The sequence below is a fragment of the Poromitra crassiceps genome (genome assembly GCF_964638095.1).
Source record: "Poromitra crassiceps genome assembly, chromosome: 21".
In the NCBI taxonomy this organism is placed as follows: domain Eukaryota; kingdom Metazoa; phylum Chordata; class Actinopteri; order Beryciformes; family Melamphaidae; genus Poromitra; species Poromitra crassiceps.
In genome coordinates, this window is record NC_139638.1 from 7,581,771 (window position 1) to 7,599,434 (window position 17,664).

The window sequence follows — 17,664 nt, forward strand, 5'->3', positions numbered from 1 at the left end:
TGTGAGAGAGCGTGAGCAGAAATGAAATCAGTTTTGTTGACAGCTGACTGGCAGTTCCAAAGCCCGCCAGAAATTGTGAAAGGAACATTGGAGTGTTTAAAGTGAGCAAGATTGTTCTCAGTGACGCCCCTAGGTCTTGCTGTATGGCGAGAAAGACGATCAGTGGAGGGGATAGCAGATATGTGTACGGGGATTTGAGTGAAAAAACATGTAGTAGCAGAGATAGTGACAGGAGGCGTAATGGGACCGCCAGGCCGAGAGGGGGAGCTAAAGCTAAGTTTTACATAGACTGGAGTGTCTTGTTGGAACTGGCCGGAAGTGACCAATAGGGGAGATGTACCTGAAAGTCATGCTCGAGGGGTAGCGGACGCTTTGACAGCCAGGGCACGATGTAGATTGGCAGCAAGCATTTGTGTGCCTAGTGTGCTCGGATGAAGGCCGTCGGGAGAATAGAAAGAGGAGCGCTCCCAAAACAGAGTGAAATTGTGGATGAAAGTGATGCCGTGAGTGATGCAGACGGAGTGAAGCCAGGTGTGGAGAGCGAGCAGGCGACTGAAGCGCATGTCACCGCGACGGAACGTTGGAATGGGACCAGAGAGGAAAATGGATTTTCCAGTGTTGTTGAGCAGGCCGAAAAGAATGACAAAATGTTTTTTCGTCAGTTCAGACTGCTGCTTATTGACATCGTTGGACCCAATGTGGACTATTATTTTCTTTATTGTTGGCGGCATTGAGACTATGATTGCTGGGAGTCTATTGATGATGTCCGTCGTGGTGGCACCGGGAAAACAGTGTGTGACTGTGTTAACGAAGCGGAGATTCCGGGTTATGGAGTCGCCAATTATCAGCACAGTGGGGGGTATGAGACGGGGCAGGAGAGATGGACGCGAGTGAGAAGGATGAGCGGGGGGGTTTGTGGATGAGACGCGAGAGGGGACAAGGAGGGTATTTGACAAATTATTACTGGATGATGATGGTGGGATAACGTGCTTGGAGAGAACAAGTGCTGGAGGAGCGGACAGGGGCGGCGATCTGGGGGAGGGACACTGTCGCGAGCACTGTCGCCACTTAGTGGGTCGGTGGAATGGGTTGTACACGTTCGGTGGCTCCCATATTTTTATAGGAGACGTAGGGGGCTTTGATCCACGTCCCACCGCCAAATTTTTTTTTTTTTTTTTGACGAGTTGACTCGTCCACGGCAGTCAACCGTTGGTTTCTGCTTGACGAGTTGACTCGTCCACGGCAGTGAACGTGTTAACTTGAACTGGTCCTCTCTGCACTATTGAGCAGCGCTCTTTATCTGACAGCTGTTTAGGCCAGAGTCCTGGATCATTTTCAATAATACTAGTTGAAGTGTTACTCACTGGTTCAGGTTCTAAAACTAAAGTATCTTCATCTTCATCTTCATCTTCGTTGTCAGTGTCAGTCTGTTGATCCGTATCTCCGACATCACTGTCATCAGCCACTTCCTCTTCAGTGTCAGTTCCCAGTCCAGCCTCCTCTTCCTCTTCGCTAGCACTAGCAGCAGTACTAACACTAACACTACAAGTTGCTGCAGCTCCTGGTGCGTGACTTGGACCTTCTACCGCCGGTAGAAGATCCTCCTCCAGCTCCTCTTCACTAATGCTAATGTTAGCAGCTCCGTCCTCGCTTATTTCGTTAACGTTAGCAGCAGCAGTGGCAGCGTCTTGCTCCCGCTTATCACAAGGCGCAGCGGCAGCCTTGAAATAAGCTGTTAGCTTTGGCAGTTTTGCGATGAAGCTGTCCTTCTCCTCCTTCTTTTTCCTTTTGGAATCACCGCTGGGGTAGGTTCTTTTCATGTTTACTGTTGTCTGGTACTGGTGTTGTCTTCATGTATTCATTTGAATTCTGTTCTGTTCGTGTTTACTTCCTACACATGGAGCCGGAGTGAAGTGATCATTGGTTGGTACGTGCCGGGGGCCCTCCTTCCCCCGTCACACCAGCCAATCCGGCAGTAAATTCATGGAATAGTCCAACTAGTGGGGACTGAGGGGGGGGGCCCCGGCGTACAGACAGCCATGATTCATGAATTTGTCGTTCTGATGCAATTTTAGCATATGGGTTTTTAGAAAGACATGGTGCAAAGTAAAAGGAAAATAATAATATCGAAAAACATTTTTTACCATAGTTTTATGGGGCCCTTGGTAGGTCAGGGCCTAAGGCAACCGCCTTACTTGCCTAATGGTACGGTCCGCCTCTGGTCTCATGAGCAGTTCAAAACCAGTATGTCTCGTGAAGTGTGATGCGATCCTGACCAGCTGTCTATGGAAGCGCTACATGAGCAAACGTTATTGTTGTGCTACAACCCGGGTTTTACGAGTGAGAACGAGAGCTCTCACTAGTGCCTAAAACGCTGCAACGCAGCCCTATGGAAGACTGTAATTTTGCTCCAAAATTACTTATCATTAAAACCTGACCACCCACCCGTAGGTGGCGTGGTACCCCCTGGGGCTGACACGGATCCACGTGACTACGTCACGTCCTGTCATCCCAGGGATAATCACTCTAGTTTCTTCCAGCCCGCTGAGATCCGACGCACCCCGTGACGCATCGACACAGCAAGGCTGGGTAGTGAGAGCTCTCGTTCTCACTCGTAAAACCCGGGTTGTAGCACAACCCTAACGTTTTACTTCGTTTCGAACTCAAGCTCTCACTAGTGCCTCAATTCAACCGACCTTGCTGCCGGGAGCACCCACAGGGCGACCCGAAAGGCACCGGTGAACCACGGCCATATGGCAACGTTTATGCCTAACCGAATGACATATTAGAGTGGCAACGATACTACTTTCTTGCCACCGACAGCACCGCGTGCGCGAACTGCGAACCGGACACGTCGAGACTGTAGTACCTGACAAAAGTGTGATGAGAGGACCATGAGGCCGCGGCACACATGTCCTCCACCGACACACCACGCAACAACGCAGAGGATGTCGCAACACCTCGCGTCGAATGCGCCTTGATACCCTCCGGGGGAACCTTGCCCACGGCAGAGTATGCCAACGCGATCGCCTCCACTATCCAGTGCGATAAGCGATCCTTGGAAAGGGGTCCGCCCTGGGCCCTTTGCCCAAAGCAAACCAACAGCTGATCTGTAATGCGTAATGAACGTGTCCTGGCCACATAGGCTGAGAGCGCCCTTACGGGGCACAGCATGTGCAAACGTCTCTCCTCACCCGAACTGAACGGCGGGGGACAGAATGCTGATAAGTCTATAACCATAGACCTATAGCTGGCATTAATATTCTTGGGCTGGTACGCCGGGTTAGGTCGCAACGTAACCCTGCGCCCATCGTCCCCAAAAACCATACAGGCCTGCTGCACCGAGAGGGCAATCAGGTCACCGACTCTCTTCCCTGACGATAAGGCCAGCAGCAGCGCGGTCTTTAAGGACAGAACCTTTAAATCGGCGGAGTCCAAGGGCTCAAACGGATGACCCGTTAGCCCGTCCAGCACCGTAACCAGGTCCCATTTGGGAAAAACGCACCGCAACGGCGGGCGCAGTTTTATGCGCCCCCTTCATGAAGCGCGAGACCAAAGGGCACACCCCCACGGGGGTCCCTTCAATCCCCATGTGGCAAGCCGAAATCGCGGCTACGTACACCTTAAGCGACTGCGGGAACTGGCCCGCGTCAAGCAAGCTTTGAAGGAAACAGAGAGCTGGGCGCACGCTGCAGTTCACTGGATCCACACCCTTACTTGTGCACCATCGCGAAAAAACCCGCCACTTGTACGCGTACTGAGTGCGGGTCGATTTTTAGCAGCCCTAGCACTCTGAATAGTGCGCACCACATTGTCGGGCAAGCCCTGTGCTAGCAACTGGTCCCGTTCAGGAGCCAGACCGCTAGCTTCCACCTGCCTGGGGAGGGGTGGAACACCTCCCCCTCTGCCTGGGATAGGAGATCGGCCCGTACCGGCAACGCCCAGGGCGGATCTTGCGCCAGGGAGACCAGGTCCGCAAACCATGTCTGCCTGGGCCAAAACGAGCCGGAGGCGCTGTTCCCTCACCCTGTCCGAACCTGACGGATCATGGGGGTCGGGGGAAACGCATAGAGCCCCTCCCTCAGCCACACGTGCGCTTTCAGCGCGTCATGACCTAACGGGGGCTGTCCTCCTGGATCGAGAACCACAGTGGGCAGTGTGTCGCGCGCCGCAATGCAAGAGATCGACGCAGGCGCGACCAAACCTGGCCCAAACCTGTTCCATCACCCGAGGGTGGAGGCGCCACTCCGTATAACGGGGATTGCCTCGAGACAGCAGGCCGGTCGTAACTCCGCCGTCCCGGCAGATAGACCGCTGACACTGAAAGGAGACGGGGATACACCCACAGGTGAATCCCCGCTATGGTTCAGCGCCCCCGACCGCACACCGCCCTGTTTGTTCAGGTGGGCGATCGCTGCCCTATTGTCCGAGCGAATCAGCACATGGTGCCCATGTGAGCCGCTGGAAGTGTTACCTCCGCAGGCCGGGGGGACTGCGGAGGCAACGTTCTCTTTCGAGTCTGGCCGCACGCGGACTTGTCCGGCAGTGCGGTCCCCAAGAGAGCTCTCAACCAACAATGGGCCCACGGCGCCATTGATGGTGGGCTTGTCCTGAAGCAGAGCCCGGCGAATCAGCTTCAGCTCTAGCACATTTATGCGGCGAAGCTCCTGAGCCTCCCACCGGCCGTTCGCCGAAAAATGCCCGCAAATCGCACCCCCTCCCCAGAGGGAGGCGTCTGTGCGAATCACCATCCTGAGCGGGACAGGGCCCCACCGAGTACCTCTCGAGAGGTAACGGGGGTCCGCCCATATAGCCAGCGCCTGCCAGGCCTGACCTGTCAGAGGAACCCTGCGATGACGGTCCCCGGCCGAGTCCAGGCGAAGCCTGAGAACCATATTTGGACCACGAGAGCATGTGTAGCCTCCCTAGCGGGAGCACATGCAGTGCTGAGGCCATCAGGCCCAACATCACTGTGCACTAATGCACTGACACCGAGGGCACAGACATAACGTCCTTGGCTTGCTGTCCGAACCGTGCGAGCCTGTCGCTCTGGCTAAAGGCTCGCAGGAAGTATAGCTCGAGCCCCAGGAAGGTCGCCGCCTGCGCTGGGACGAGGCAACTCTTCTGCCACCTTGGTATGTTCCGCGGCACGGACCCTCGAGTCGGCCGCTAAGAGAACGTCGTCGAGATATAGGAAGACGCGGATCCCCCTCGCGCGGAGGGGAGCCAAGGCTGCCTCCACGCACACCGTGAGGGTTCGCGGGCTCAAAGACATGCCGAATGGCAAGACACAGAACTCGTAAGCCTTCCCCAGGAAGGAGAACCTCAGGTATTTCCTGTGTCTCCTGACCATGTGGACATGGAAGAACGCACCTTCCAGATCCCCGGAAGTAAGTAATCCCCCTGTCTCAACTCGTTGAACAGGCGGGGAAGAGAGCATTCGGAACGGGACTTCCTCAGCGTCTTGTTGAGATGCCGAAGGTCCAATTTTGGACGCATGGAGCCGTCCTTCTTGGGCACGATAAAGTACCTGTGGTAGAAAACCCAAGCGCACATCTGCCTTGGGAACCGAGCGAATCGCCCCTTTTTGGCGAGGAACGAATAACCTCCTTGTGGAGTATGTCCATGGCCTCCTCCTCCATAGCCAGATCGGGGGTCCCGTCGAACGTGGGTGGGCAAACTGTAGCGCGTATAAGTAACCCCCCCCCCCCTGCCGTGTGCGTTTCGCAGGCTGGGAGGACTGTGGAGGTAACGTTCTTTCTCGAGACCGGCCGCACGTGGACTTGTCCGACAGTGCGGCCCCCAGGCGAGCTCCCGACCAGCAATGAGCCGTCGGTGCCATTGCTGGTGGGCTGTCCTAGGAGCCTCTAGCCGAGGCCAGGCCGTAGCCATGGACCAAGGCGAGCCTAGATGATGGGTATGAGACCCTGGGCGAGCTCCCGACCGAACTCGGGCCTTGGGCACTGAGGACGGTGGGTCTAAAGCTACAAGCCGCAGGCTGGAACTAAGCCCAGCCTTGGTGAGCCAACCGGTGGGCTTGACCTGGGCGCTGCCAACCGAGGCCAGGCCGTGGCCATGGACCAAGGTGCACTGTGCCCCCTGCCAGGCTCCCTGCACTTGCAGGGGGCGCCCCAACAAGGGAGTGCGACCCATGGAGAGCTCCCAACCACCCCGGGCCTTGGGCACCAAGGGCGGTGGGCTTGTCCTTAGAGCTACAAGCCAAAGGCTGGCACTGAGCCCAGACCTTGGCGAGCTGTAAGCCCTGCTGGACGCGAAGCGCCAGCAAGGAGCGGTACGTCTATTGTAGCGGAGGTAGCTCGCGCCCAATGTACTTAGCACACAGATACTAACTGCACGGGTGCACGCCAGCTATCTGCAAAATACTATCGTTCTGTGCTAAACAGTACTAAATATTGCTATCTGCACGAATGCAAGGCAAGCTAGCTTTCAAACTCCTTTGAGAGCGGACCTTGGTCCGCTCTCAAGAGCTTAGCTGCGGACAAGACCGAGGGTTCAAGGCGCCTGTGCAGCGTGCTCGTGCCCCAGGCAGAACACGCACTTAACGTGCCGATTCATACTCGGCCAAAGTAGTTTTACACACGGCCCATCCCCTCCCTGACTTTCCCTGCTCAGTAGCAAGAGGAAGCAGGAAGCTAATCACTAATAGCAGGCTCTCGCAGGGCGCACCCTATTAGCGGGAGTACTGCTTAAGCAAGCTAGCAGGCTAGCAAGAAGCACAGGCTAGACAGTAAGCAACCCGGAGGCTAGCGAACGTGCGCGTGCAATGGTAACGTAAGTGGCAATAGCCCATCCCGAAGGGGAGGCACCAATACCCACAACCTGTTAACCCGAGAGAACAGGCGTGGAAGCCACTAGCTAAGCTAGCACAAGCGTGCGCTAACACAAGCCTGCGCACAAGCCGGTGCAGCGAGTCTCTACCCTGAGTAACACGGGGAAGCAAGCGTGACCGCAAGCAGAGGCCAGCGGCCCAGCTAGCCAATCTCAGAAGAAACTCCTCAGAGGGAGTTACAATCTAGTAGATGCTATTTGCACGAGGCAAGCAACACTTAGCAGACAAGCAAGCTGGCTAAGGTGGCGTAAGTACTGAGAGAAGCGGCCCACACAACGTGCAGGGTGAGCTCACCTAGCTAGCGTAATCGCCCAGCTAATATCTCAGAGTGCCCCCTTCGGGGCCGACGCCAGTAAAAGCTACACTACATTTATGTAGGTCCCAGCAACGCCTGTGCGGCGTGCTCCTGCCCTTAGGCATGCACACATTAAATTAATTGTGCCGGTCGTAACCGGCCAGCGTAGCCTCACAGCTAATACAGCACCTAGCTGTCCCCCCCCCCTCTCTCTGCTAACAGGAATAACGGGGTTACCGTGCAAGCTAAAGCCTGCAACGGTAAGATAGCTGGAGTGCTACACAACGCTAGATACTGTCTAGCTAACTGAAGAGCATGGCTTCTAGCTACTACTCTCGCTTAACGCGCGCCCTACACAGAGGTAGCTGGCGCGAAGTACTTAGCACACAGACACTAACTGCACGTGTGCACGTTAGCTATCTGCCACAAACCGGGTGCGTTACCCTGTCTGGGGACGCAGCCAGATAGCTGGAGTGCTACAAGGTAGTCCAAGCTAGCTGCACTGAGCAAACTAGCTAACTATCTAACGCGCACGCTCTAAAGCCGGCGCCTAAAGTACCTAGCAAACAGAAGCAACCGCACGGATGCAAAGCTAGCTATCTGTGACAACTGTGCTAATTAGCCCGTTGTTCTAGTGCTAACGGTACAAGCTATTCTGCACGTATGCAACCTAGCTAAGAGTTTTGAGTGCAGACCTGAGTCAGCGCCCAAGCCTAACACAACGTTACCCCAGCCGGGGAAAAACGTTCACATGAGCTGCACGGCGGCAGCTAAACAACAGTTAACTAAGGAAGATACTCTTAGCTTAGATGACTTGTTCCGACGCCGCAGGGTGAAGGGTACAGGGTCGGGTCCCCGAAGCCTGCTTTATCCCGTCCACGCAACCCTCTTGAGGTGGGCAAATCAGCCGGAACGAGCCTAGTATCTAAAGCTATGTAAAAGAGCTAACTCAAAGTTAACCGCGGAGCTTTTAGAAACACGTCTTCTTCAGCGGATGGAAGAAACGGAAAGTGATTATCCCTGGGATGACAGGACGTGACGTAGTCACGTGGATCCGTGTCAGCCCCAGGGGGTACCACGCCACCTACGGGTGGGTGGTCAGGTTTTAATGATAAGTAATTTTGGAGCAAAATGACAGTCTTCCATAGGGCTGCGTTGCAGCGTTTTAGGCACTAGTGAGAGCTTGAGTTCGAAACGAAGTAAAACACACACACACACACACACACACACACACACACACTCAAATCCAGACTGAGGGCACACACACATTCACTGCCCAATGGCATGCGAAGTTTGCATTGCGAGCGACCAATAGATAGATAGAAAGACAGACAGACAGACAGACAGACAGACAGACAGAGTGGGAGCTCACTTCTATCAAGAGAAAAGGAGGTTTGTTGGCTGAGAGCCTGACTGATAAAATCTGAAGAGTTAAGAAAAGGAAGAGAAGGGGGAACTTATTTTTCTAAAATTAAAGCACTTTATTTTAAGATGCACATTTTTCCAAAGCACTCTGTTGTGTTATTTCTAAATGCAGCCATTAATTTACTTGAAATGAGAAAAGAACATGTATGTATTATTAGTGTAGGCTAGTTATTTATAATTAATCCAGTTAAATCTGAAAACTGTAAATAAACATTGTTGATGTTGATTTTGATTCAACAGTCAGTCATTGACTACATACAGACATTGTACCATTAGGCTACTGCAATCATTGAAGTAGCCTAAGTTCAATGGCACTGATTTGATTTGATTTGATTTCCTTTATTTACCCAGGGAAGCCTCTTGAGAGCAAGCCCTCATTTTCAAGAGTGCCCTGCTACAAAAGTACATATACAAAAAGTTTCAGACAAACAGGACAAGTGATAAGAACAATCAAAACAACAAGGTCAATTTAAAGCAAGTAGAAATCAAAACAGAGCAAATTGCAACTAGAGTCCGTCGACAATAGAACAATTAGCTAAAAACATGTGCATCTCTCACATAAGGTGTCGCGAAGGAGTGCCTTGAACGAGACCAGAGGAAGTAATTGATCCAATTTTATAATGTCCTGCAGTGAATTCCATTTGACCGGAGCACTGAATCATAACGCAAGCTCAATGTTCCGGACCTTCGCTTGAGGAAATTTTCTCTATCTGGACCTCTTTGAATTTTAATTGAGTGCCCCTGACTTAGGGTGTGGAGTCATAGTCTATTTTTGGGGCCGGTGTGCAGCATGCACAGCAGGGCCCTTATCCACTCAGTCGCCGCATTTGAGCACGCCTCCAGGCACGCCCTTCAAAAACGATTTCTCATTTTATTTTCCCAAAATGTGTCTTGGAAAAGGGGTTGTCTTATAATCGGACCACACACTATGTTGTATGTGTTCTGTTGATTGTTAAAATGTGTTTCTACTTTTTTCCCAAATCAAGACAACCATTACACACATGTTAGTTAGACACAAAAGTGGGATTACAAAATATGCCTCCGTAGGAAACAAATGTGTATGGCTGGTACCATTTCAAATTGGCCAGCCTCTTTGGCTGGCGGACGCACAAGTTCATTTCCAACATGGACAGGAATGCCCCACCACAACTAAAGCTCGAGATGGACAAGGACCTCATGGTATACATGGGTGATGATACCATGCACCGACCCTATGCCAGGTTTCGACCTGGCCTTGTTTTATTTGTCTTTATTGAATGTTCCAAAACTGCATGTTTAACTAAGAATAGGCTAATGATTATTTCCACTTACCACTTATTTAATGTAGTTACTTTACTTTGTGGTCAAAAGTTTGGAAGGAACAATGCATGCTGGGAGATATGCACATGTATTTGTCCAATGGGTCCAATGACATTGCTCTCTGTCAGAACTTGCTTGGATGTCCTGATGTTGGTTTAGTAGCAAAGGTAAACACAAGTTAATAGCAGCATTCACTATAGACTCTTTAGTGAATACTTTCCACAAAATCATGAACAATGAAGAAAACCAGTTATATCATATCTACTAGCCTCTTTAGTTTGCTCTCAGAGTGCACCAGATTAATGCATTTTACTTTCAAATTTACAAAATTTTACCACCCTCAGGCACAGCCAATCGTGCCTTTATAGATGCCCAACCAAGCTAGAGGTAACATGGGGGTCGAACCTACTGCTATACAACCCGGGCCCACTAGGGGGTACGGTGGCACAGTCGGTAGCGCTGTCGCCTCACAGCTAGAAGGTCCTGAGTTCGATTCTCGCCTGGGACGCTGTGGGCGCTGGAGTTGTGACCCCCCCATATCTTCAGTGCCTACTGCCCAGGTGGGCTATCTCGTCGAAAGGGCCACACTGTTCGTGTGACAATAAAGACGGGCTTCCGTCTGAAATCGTGTTTTTTTTTTTTTTAATCATTCTTAAAGATTGATTAATTATTTCAGACAGGAGGGCAACAACAGAATCACCATCTTTTAAAAATCTGGTAGGGATAGCGTCAATACCAGTGGCTTTGTAAGATGAGAGATTGTTTAAAGCTTTGCAAACATTGTCAGCAGAAACATCGAGGAATGCAAAAGAGTTAGCCTTAATACCCTTTTCCTTCTGGGAGAAATCAGTTACATGACCCAGTCCATACTTTGTGGCTATTATTATTATTATTATTATTATTATTATTATTATTATTATTATTATTATTATTATTATTATTATTATTATTATTATTATTATTATTATTATTATTATTATTATGGCTCTTATTGCATTACAAACCCTGCAGTCAGTTCAAAGACAACACCTTTCCACAACAAGAATAGACCAGTTTGTTCTTCACTCTTTTAAGCTGTGAAAAACACCTCTCACCCTCAGCCTACAGTTAGTAACTGTGTGAGAGATCTATACACCCTCAGTAACCGACAGAGTTAAGAAAAGCCTGACTGCAGTGCACACAATTGGGGAAGTAGTTTTCAGCCTACCCTTTCTTAGCAGCTCCTGTGGTGAACAGGTTTTCTCATACTCCACTAAATGCTTTAAATTCAAATGGGGGCAGGGCACCTGCACACCAATCATGATTCTTTTTCCTCTTCATGCATATTGATTGCAATGCAGGCCATTCAAAATAATGCAGTTTTAAGACAGAATTCTCTACATTTTAGATTAGGATGCAGAAAGTGTTGTAAATGAATGGTAAATGATTTACACATAATTTATAACAGGTGAGGAACACTTTGTAGTTTGTACTTCTGCACACATGGGGTCATTAGCCCTTGTTCATCAGATTTGTGGAATATCCATTTTTTTGATTGACTTAAATGATTCATAATAATAGCCAGCTGACCACTGAACAGGCTGTCACAGCCTGTGTAACAAAGTCTCACCAGAGTCTCACAACAGTTGATAGTTCACCTGCAGTGGATCAAGCTGCCATGTTTCAATAAAAATAATATATATATTTTTTTTCTTCTGATTATTATTTCTTCTGATTCCCCCCCCATTTTCTCCCCAATTGTACTTGGCCAATTTCCCCCCCTGCTGCCCCGGTCGCTGCTCCACCCTCTACCGATCTGGGGAACAACAATAATACTTTTAATTAATTATTACGTAACCTGAGTTTTTACAAAATATTTGTTAGAAAATGTAAAAAATGTAATACATGCTGTTTGAATAACTATCAAACCCCTTTCACTTTGGCAAACCTCAACTCAAATAGGTAGGTCTATACACAATGGCAAAACTGAAGCTGCCTTGGCATTATAACTACACTCACTGAGCACTTTATTAGGAAGACTGTACTAATATACTGGGTAGGTATCAGCTTTCAGCTCAGTGTCAACCACCTACCAAAGTGACAGACGGGTTAAGTGACAGACAGGTTTGAAGTGTTGCATTCTGAGATACTTTTCTGCTGACCAAAGTTCTTTTCACACCATTCTGTGTCATTTATTTAGACTGTTGTGAGATCAGAAGTTTCAGAAGGGCATCTGGCACTAATAACCATGCTGTGCTGCGGTCAAAGTCAAGTCACTTATTGTGTGACTTGCATATTATGTAATCCTCGTGAGTTTGTTCAGCCATAGTAACCACACAATGCCAGCATTGAATATCATTGAATACACACAGACTCAAGGTGAAAACACTACCAGCCCTGCTGTCGGCTGGTAATTAGCCTACTACAACTACAGTCGTATCAATTATGGCAAGAAATGCTGAGATGCTGCCTCTCTCTCTAGAGAAAGTTTCCTGTAGGACTCTGTTCATATTCTACTGTTTTCTATTGTTGTTTTCTGTTTGTGTTTCAGATGTGAAGTCGAAGCAGCCAAAAAGGCAGTGGTGCTTATATGTGCATATTGCTTACCTCATCTTGCTGACCGGAGTGATTACTCTCCTTCTCTATAAAGGTAGAACTGAAATGTTTTCATACATCTGTTGCCTCACTGATAGCATGAAGAGGCACATAGTTGGTTCCAATAATTCAGAGTATGGAAACAGGACTCAACACATTCATATTTGTTGTAGTGATATACTGTTAAAATCCACATTCATACCGTATATAAATTTGAACTGAAATTTAACTTTGGAAATTTGCCTCTGTTCCAGTTTTCACACTGGAGTCCTCACATTCTGCCACCAGTTCAGAGATGTTGACGTTGACCAATCAGATTCCTCTGATCTTCAACAACAGCCAGGAGACAATGAGCCTGCTGGAGGCGCTGCAGAGCAACCAGAGAGAACTGCAGATCAACCAGGGGGCGCTGCAGAGCAAGGTCCGACTGACGCTTTATCATTTCACTGAGCAGATCTTTTATTGACCAGGCAGTTTCAATTTAGTTCATTTTTACTTTGTTTTGTTTCATTCAGATCAGTAAAGTTGGGTGAAGTTTAGCTTAGTAGATTTCACTTTAGTTCTGTTTGTGCCTTGTTAAAACTGTACCGCTGATGTGGAACAACAACAAGTTGTAACAGTGTATAAAATAGAGCTGAACAGTCATGTGACGTCCCTCCTGGAAGAGAGGGAAGTCTGGAAAGTGAGATTATAAAGTGAATAAATGTGTAAGCAGCAGAGCAGTCTGCTGGGCTCTGTCTGGGTGCAGCGGGGCTGTTTGCTACAGGTCACGGTCGTGCTGAGGCGGGCTCAGGCTGGTTGAGCAGGACCGGGGCCAATAGATTAGACATTTTCTGGTGCGTAGTTCATAGAAAACTTGGGGAAACTTTGGATGTATTTTACTCTGTAACAAAGCGATTTAAAATGTAGCAAGGTACATTAGTTCAAACAAAATTAAAGGTAAAAATACTGCTTTTTAAAAAGTACAAAAAATTGCTACAGTACAAGTACAGTACAAGTAGCTACACAAAAAAGCTACTCAATTACATAACAAGAGTGGTTCTCAAAGTGGCATCGGGGACCCCCAGGGCTCCTTAAGGGGGCTCCAGGGGGTCCCCAGAAATAAGGAGGAGTAATTTATTTTCACTATAATCCCATCTATAAGTAACACAACTATTATGGGAATGGGTTTCATTTTCTGTAACAAAACATCTAAAAGAAAAGATCTCAGCATTATCAGATGGGGGACCCTGGGACAAAATCTAATGGGGGTCTGTGGTCTAATGTGTGTCAGTTTAGGGGTCCTGGACATGAGAACGTTTGAGAACCTCTGCTTTACTATTATTATTAATGTCTCAGGTGAACAGCATCAGTGGAGCGGAGCTGGACCAGCTGAGGACTGACCTGAGCCGGGTCAAAACCACGCTGGCAGGTAAGAGAGGCTGGCTAAATGTGTGTGTGTGTGTGTGTGTGTGTGTGTGTGTGTGTGTGTGTGTGTGTGTGTGTGTGTGTGTGTGTGTGTGTGTGTGTGTGTGTGTGGGTGTGTGTGTGTGTGTGTGTGTGAGGGCACATCATTAAGCGGGTATTTGAAGTTATAGGGCTTGATGGATTGATTAAAAGAGCTGTCATTTGATCACCTGCTGATCTTTAAAAAGAATCAGAATTAGTTTTCATTTTGTGCCGTCAGTGATTTTCTCAGATCAGATGTGATGTTTGTTTTTCAAATGATTGAGATCTCATCAAACTACATGTGGCTTAACCTGGTAAACCAGTGGTTCCTAACCGCCGGGCCGTGGACCGGTGCTGGCCCCGCAAAGCATTTGCTGCCGGGCTGTGAGGAAGTGACAGAGAGAGAGAGAGAGAGAGAGAGAGAGAGAGAGAGGGAGAGAGAGAGAGAGTGAGTGAGAGAGAGAGGGAGGGAGAGAAGGAGAGAGAGAGAGTGAGAGAGTGAGAGAGAGAGGGAGAGAGAGAGAGAGTGAGTGAGAGAGAGAGGGAGGGAGAGAGAGAGAGAGGGACTATTTGCCTGTCTTTGCAGACTACGGGTCTGCCAGCCTGAACCTTTCCTCAGCCCTGTGCGCACACAACACACACACACACACACACACACACACACACACACACACACACACACGTGAGGTAATCAAAAGGTGACGGGCCGCTGATCAAAATACATGTGTGAGTTGCAGTGAGCTTGAGAAACGTCTCTTGAGAGTTTGTTCAGAATAGGTGAGATAAGGAGACCTGACCTAACGAGGATGACAGCACAGAGGGGAGGAGACTGTACACAAGAAAGAAAGAAAGAAAGAAAAAGCTTTCAACTTGGCATCAACACTTGAGCAAACGATGGTCTGAAAAGTATGTTTTACAACATGTCAGCATTCTGGATCAAAGTCAAGGCTAAATATCATGAGATAACACAAAAGCACTGAAAACATTGTTTCTGTTTCCAACATGATCATCCTCATATCTCTCCCATCATCCTCCATGTCGATGATGAGACAGTCTTATCTTGTTGAAGACAGACGAGGTGACTTACAATGTTTTTATAGGCAGTAAGGTTTTCAGTTCATACGAGGAAAATAGACGCTGTGTTTCTAATATTCAACGTTTGAACTTAACCTGCAACACCCCCCCCCCCCCCCCCCCTTCCCTCCAGGCCGCAGCAATTAGTCAGTAATAAACTGGTCTGTGGTGCAAAACAGGTTGGGAACACCTGTGGTAAACCACTCTTCTTCCATACGGCGCAATTCCTCTGCACTGTATTCTGGCTCATATAAGTAGCCCTGAATGTCACTGTTTAGTAGCACACTTTCAAAATCGTCTTCATCCATATCAAACTCTTCAATTTCATCAGGGATATTTCCTTCAGCCATGGTTCAGTTGTATTAGCTTTGCTTTAGCAGCTAAGGGAGCTAAGTTAGCTAGCAGGCGATGCGGGCAGAAAATATGGCTGATGGAGTGTTTTGATTTTGGAGCTGTGGAGGTGTGTGGAGGCCCCCCTAGAGGCGCGCAAAAACACAAAACAGTTGTAGTTTTAGGCTACAGCTCTTCCGCATGAGTGGTACACCGCTCTGACGCGGTCGTGACATAAAACGCGTCAGAGCGGTGTACTGTGAATGTGAATGAAAAGGGAGTACAGCCAAGAGGGTTTACTGAGGGGAGGTAAAGGCTGCCCATCTACTCATACTACTGACATTGTAAGGATACAAATCTGGTTGAAAACCGGTAAAGCCATCCTTTAATTTCTAACTGTGTGTTTTCCTGGTCCCCCCCAACACACACACACACACACACACACACAGGCATCAGGAAGGTGGCGTTCTCCACCTCTCTGGGTGGTGATGGGACAAGAGGACCCTTCAGTGACGACACAATGCTGATCTACAGTAAAGTCTTCACCAACACTGGAGGGGCTTACAACTCCAATACAGGTAGTGATGCAACACACACACACACACACACACGCACACACACACACACACACACACACACACACACACACACACAGACACACACACACACACACACACACACACACACACACACACAGCACGCACGCAGGCACGCACGCGCACGCACGCACGCACGCACACACACACACAACACACACACACACACGCACGCACGCACGCACGCACGCACACACACACAACACACACACACACACACACACACATGCAGGCACGCACACGCGCACACACACAGACACACACACACACAGACACACACACACACACACGCACGCACACACAGACACACAAGCACGCACGCACACACGTGCGCACACACACACACACACACACACACACACACACACACACACACCTAATCTGATGTTGGTGAGCAGAATATATTCTGCTTTTCATAATACGCCCTATCTTGAAACTAAGTGGAATATTGCTTTGAAGACACACTGGTCTCCTGGAAGGAACAGGAATGGGAGTTCAGTTGATGGAGACTTTTATTCTTTCTGCTGCAGGCGTCTTCACAGCACCGGTGAGAGGAGTGTACTACTTCAGATTCACTGCCACCGACTATGCCAGTAGCACCCATATAGCAGTGCGTCTCTACAGGAACAACGAGCACCTGATCTCGAATGGAGCGTCCCTCACCAACAGCGATAAAACCAACAGCATCCTCTCCAACGGTCTGGTCCAGGAGCTGCAGGCTGGAGACAGGGTCTACATGAAAGTCAGGGCAAAGTACACAATCTATGACAATTCTGGCCACCACTCCACATTCAGCGGCTTCCTGCTCTTCACTTTGTAAATCTCACTTTAAAAATGTATCTCAGCTCACCCTTAAACCCTACACACTGTGGACATGAGATGATGCTATTTTCTGTTGCAGCTTTCTGATTTAAATAGAATCAATAAAATAGCTTAAATAAATAAACAAACACATTTAGAAGAAAACAAATTTGCATGTGAAATCCTTAAATAAAAAGCCTAGTGCAGCATTAAAACTCTGAACCACTTAAAGTATTTAGTAGATATAGTAGATATGATGCTTATAGCAGGGGAGGGTCAATATTTTTCCTGGGGGGCCACATGAGAAACCCAGATTGTTGTTGGGTCTTTTTCTTTGGTAAAGTCGTAACCTCTCATTTTAAATGATATAAAACGTGCTGTGCACTTATTCAGGAAGTGCACAGCATTTAAGTGAAATCCTCATTCTAAAACACCATTCACTTTTCCACTGACGAACCCGGAAGTATAGTTGCGGACTCATATATCAGGCTAAGGGCTCCATGTTTGTTGCTTGCTGCACGTGATTGGATGAACAATACATTGTTGGCTGTCCTCCATGGTTTGAAGCAAAAAAATACATTTTATAAATACATACGTTCTCTTCCTATATGAAAAGCAGTCAGTGAAATGTGTTTGTGATCACATGTGATGCCTATAGGTCATCATGCTGTGTCTCCCTGTGTCTTTGTTTTGGGTTTAAAAGATGAGACATGAGTTCAGGAGGCGGGGGAGGGGGAGGAGCCAGTATCTAGCTTGATATTTTCCACATTTCCATGACCAGATCTTTATGAGACTGGATTTTGTTTGTTGTATACTTTCGATACATTGTTTTATATATCTACTGTTTCTTGTACTGTTTTTAGTCTGTTAAATTGTGTTTTATTCTTTCTTTTAACAAAACAACCACTCAGCTAAATTCCTTGCATGTGCAAATATATTTACCAATTAAAGGATTCTGATTAAAGAGCAAATATGAACTACATTTTCTTTAA

The 17,664-nt window shown here is 48.4% G+C and overlaps 1 protein-coding gene across 1 annotated transcript; it reads left to right on the forward strand.

The window, feature by feature from the left end:
- Positions 1 to 13,766: 13,766 nt before the first annotated feature.
- LOC310795423 (complement C1q subcomponent subunit C-like) lies at positions 13,767 to 17,288 on the forward strand. The gene is made up of 3 exons (XM_083657452.1): positions 13,767 to 13,854; positions 15,725 to 15,853; positions 16,402 to 17,288. The coding sequence occupies exons 1-3, from the start codon at positions 13,773 to 13,775 to the stop codon at positions 16,689 to 16,691; spliced, it is 501 nt and encodes a 166-aa protein (XP_083513578.1). The 5' UTR covers positions 13,767 to 13,772; the 3' UTR covers positions 16,692 to 17,288.
- Positions 17,289 to 17,664: the final 376 nt, after the last annotated feature.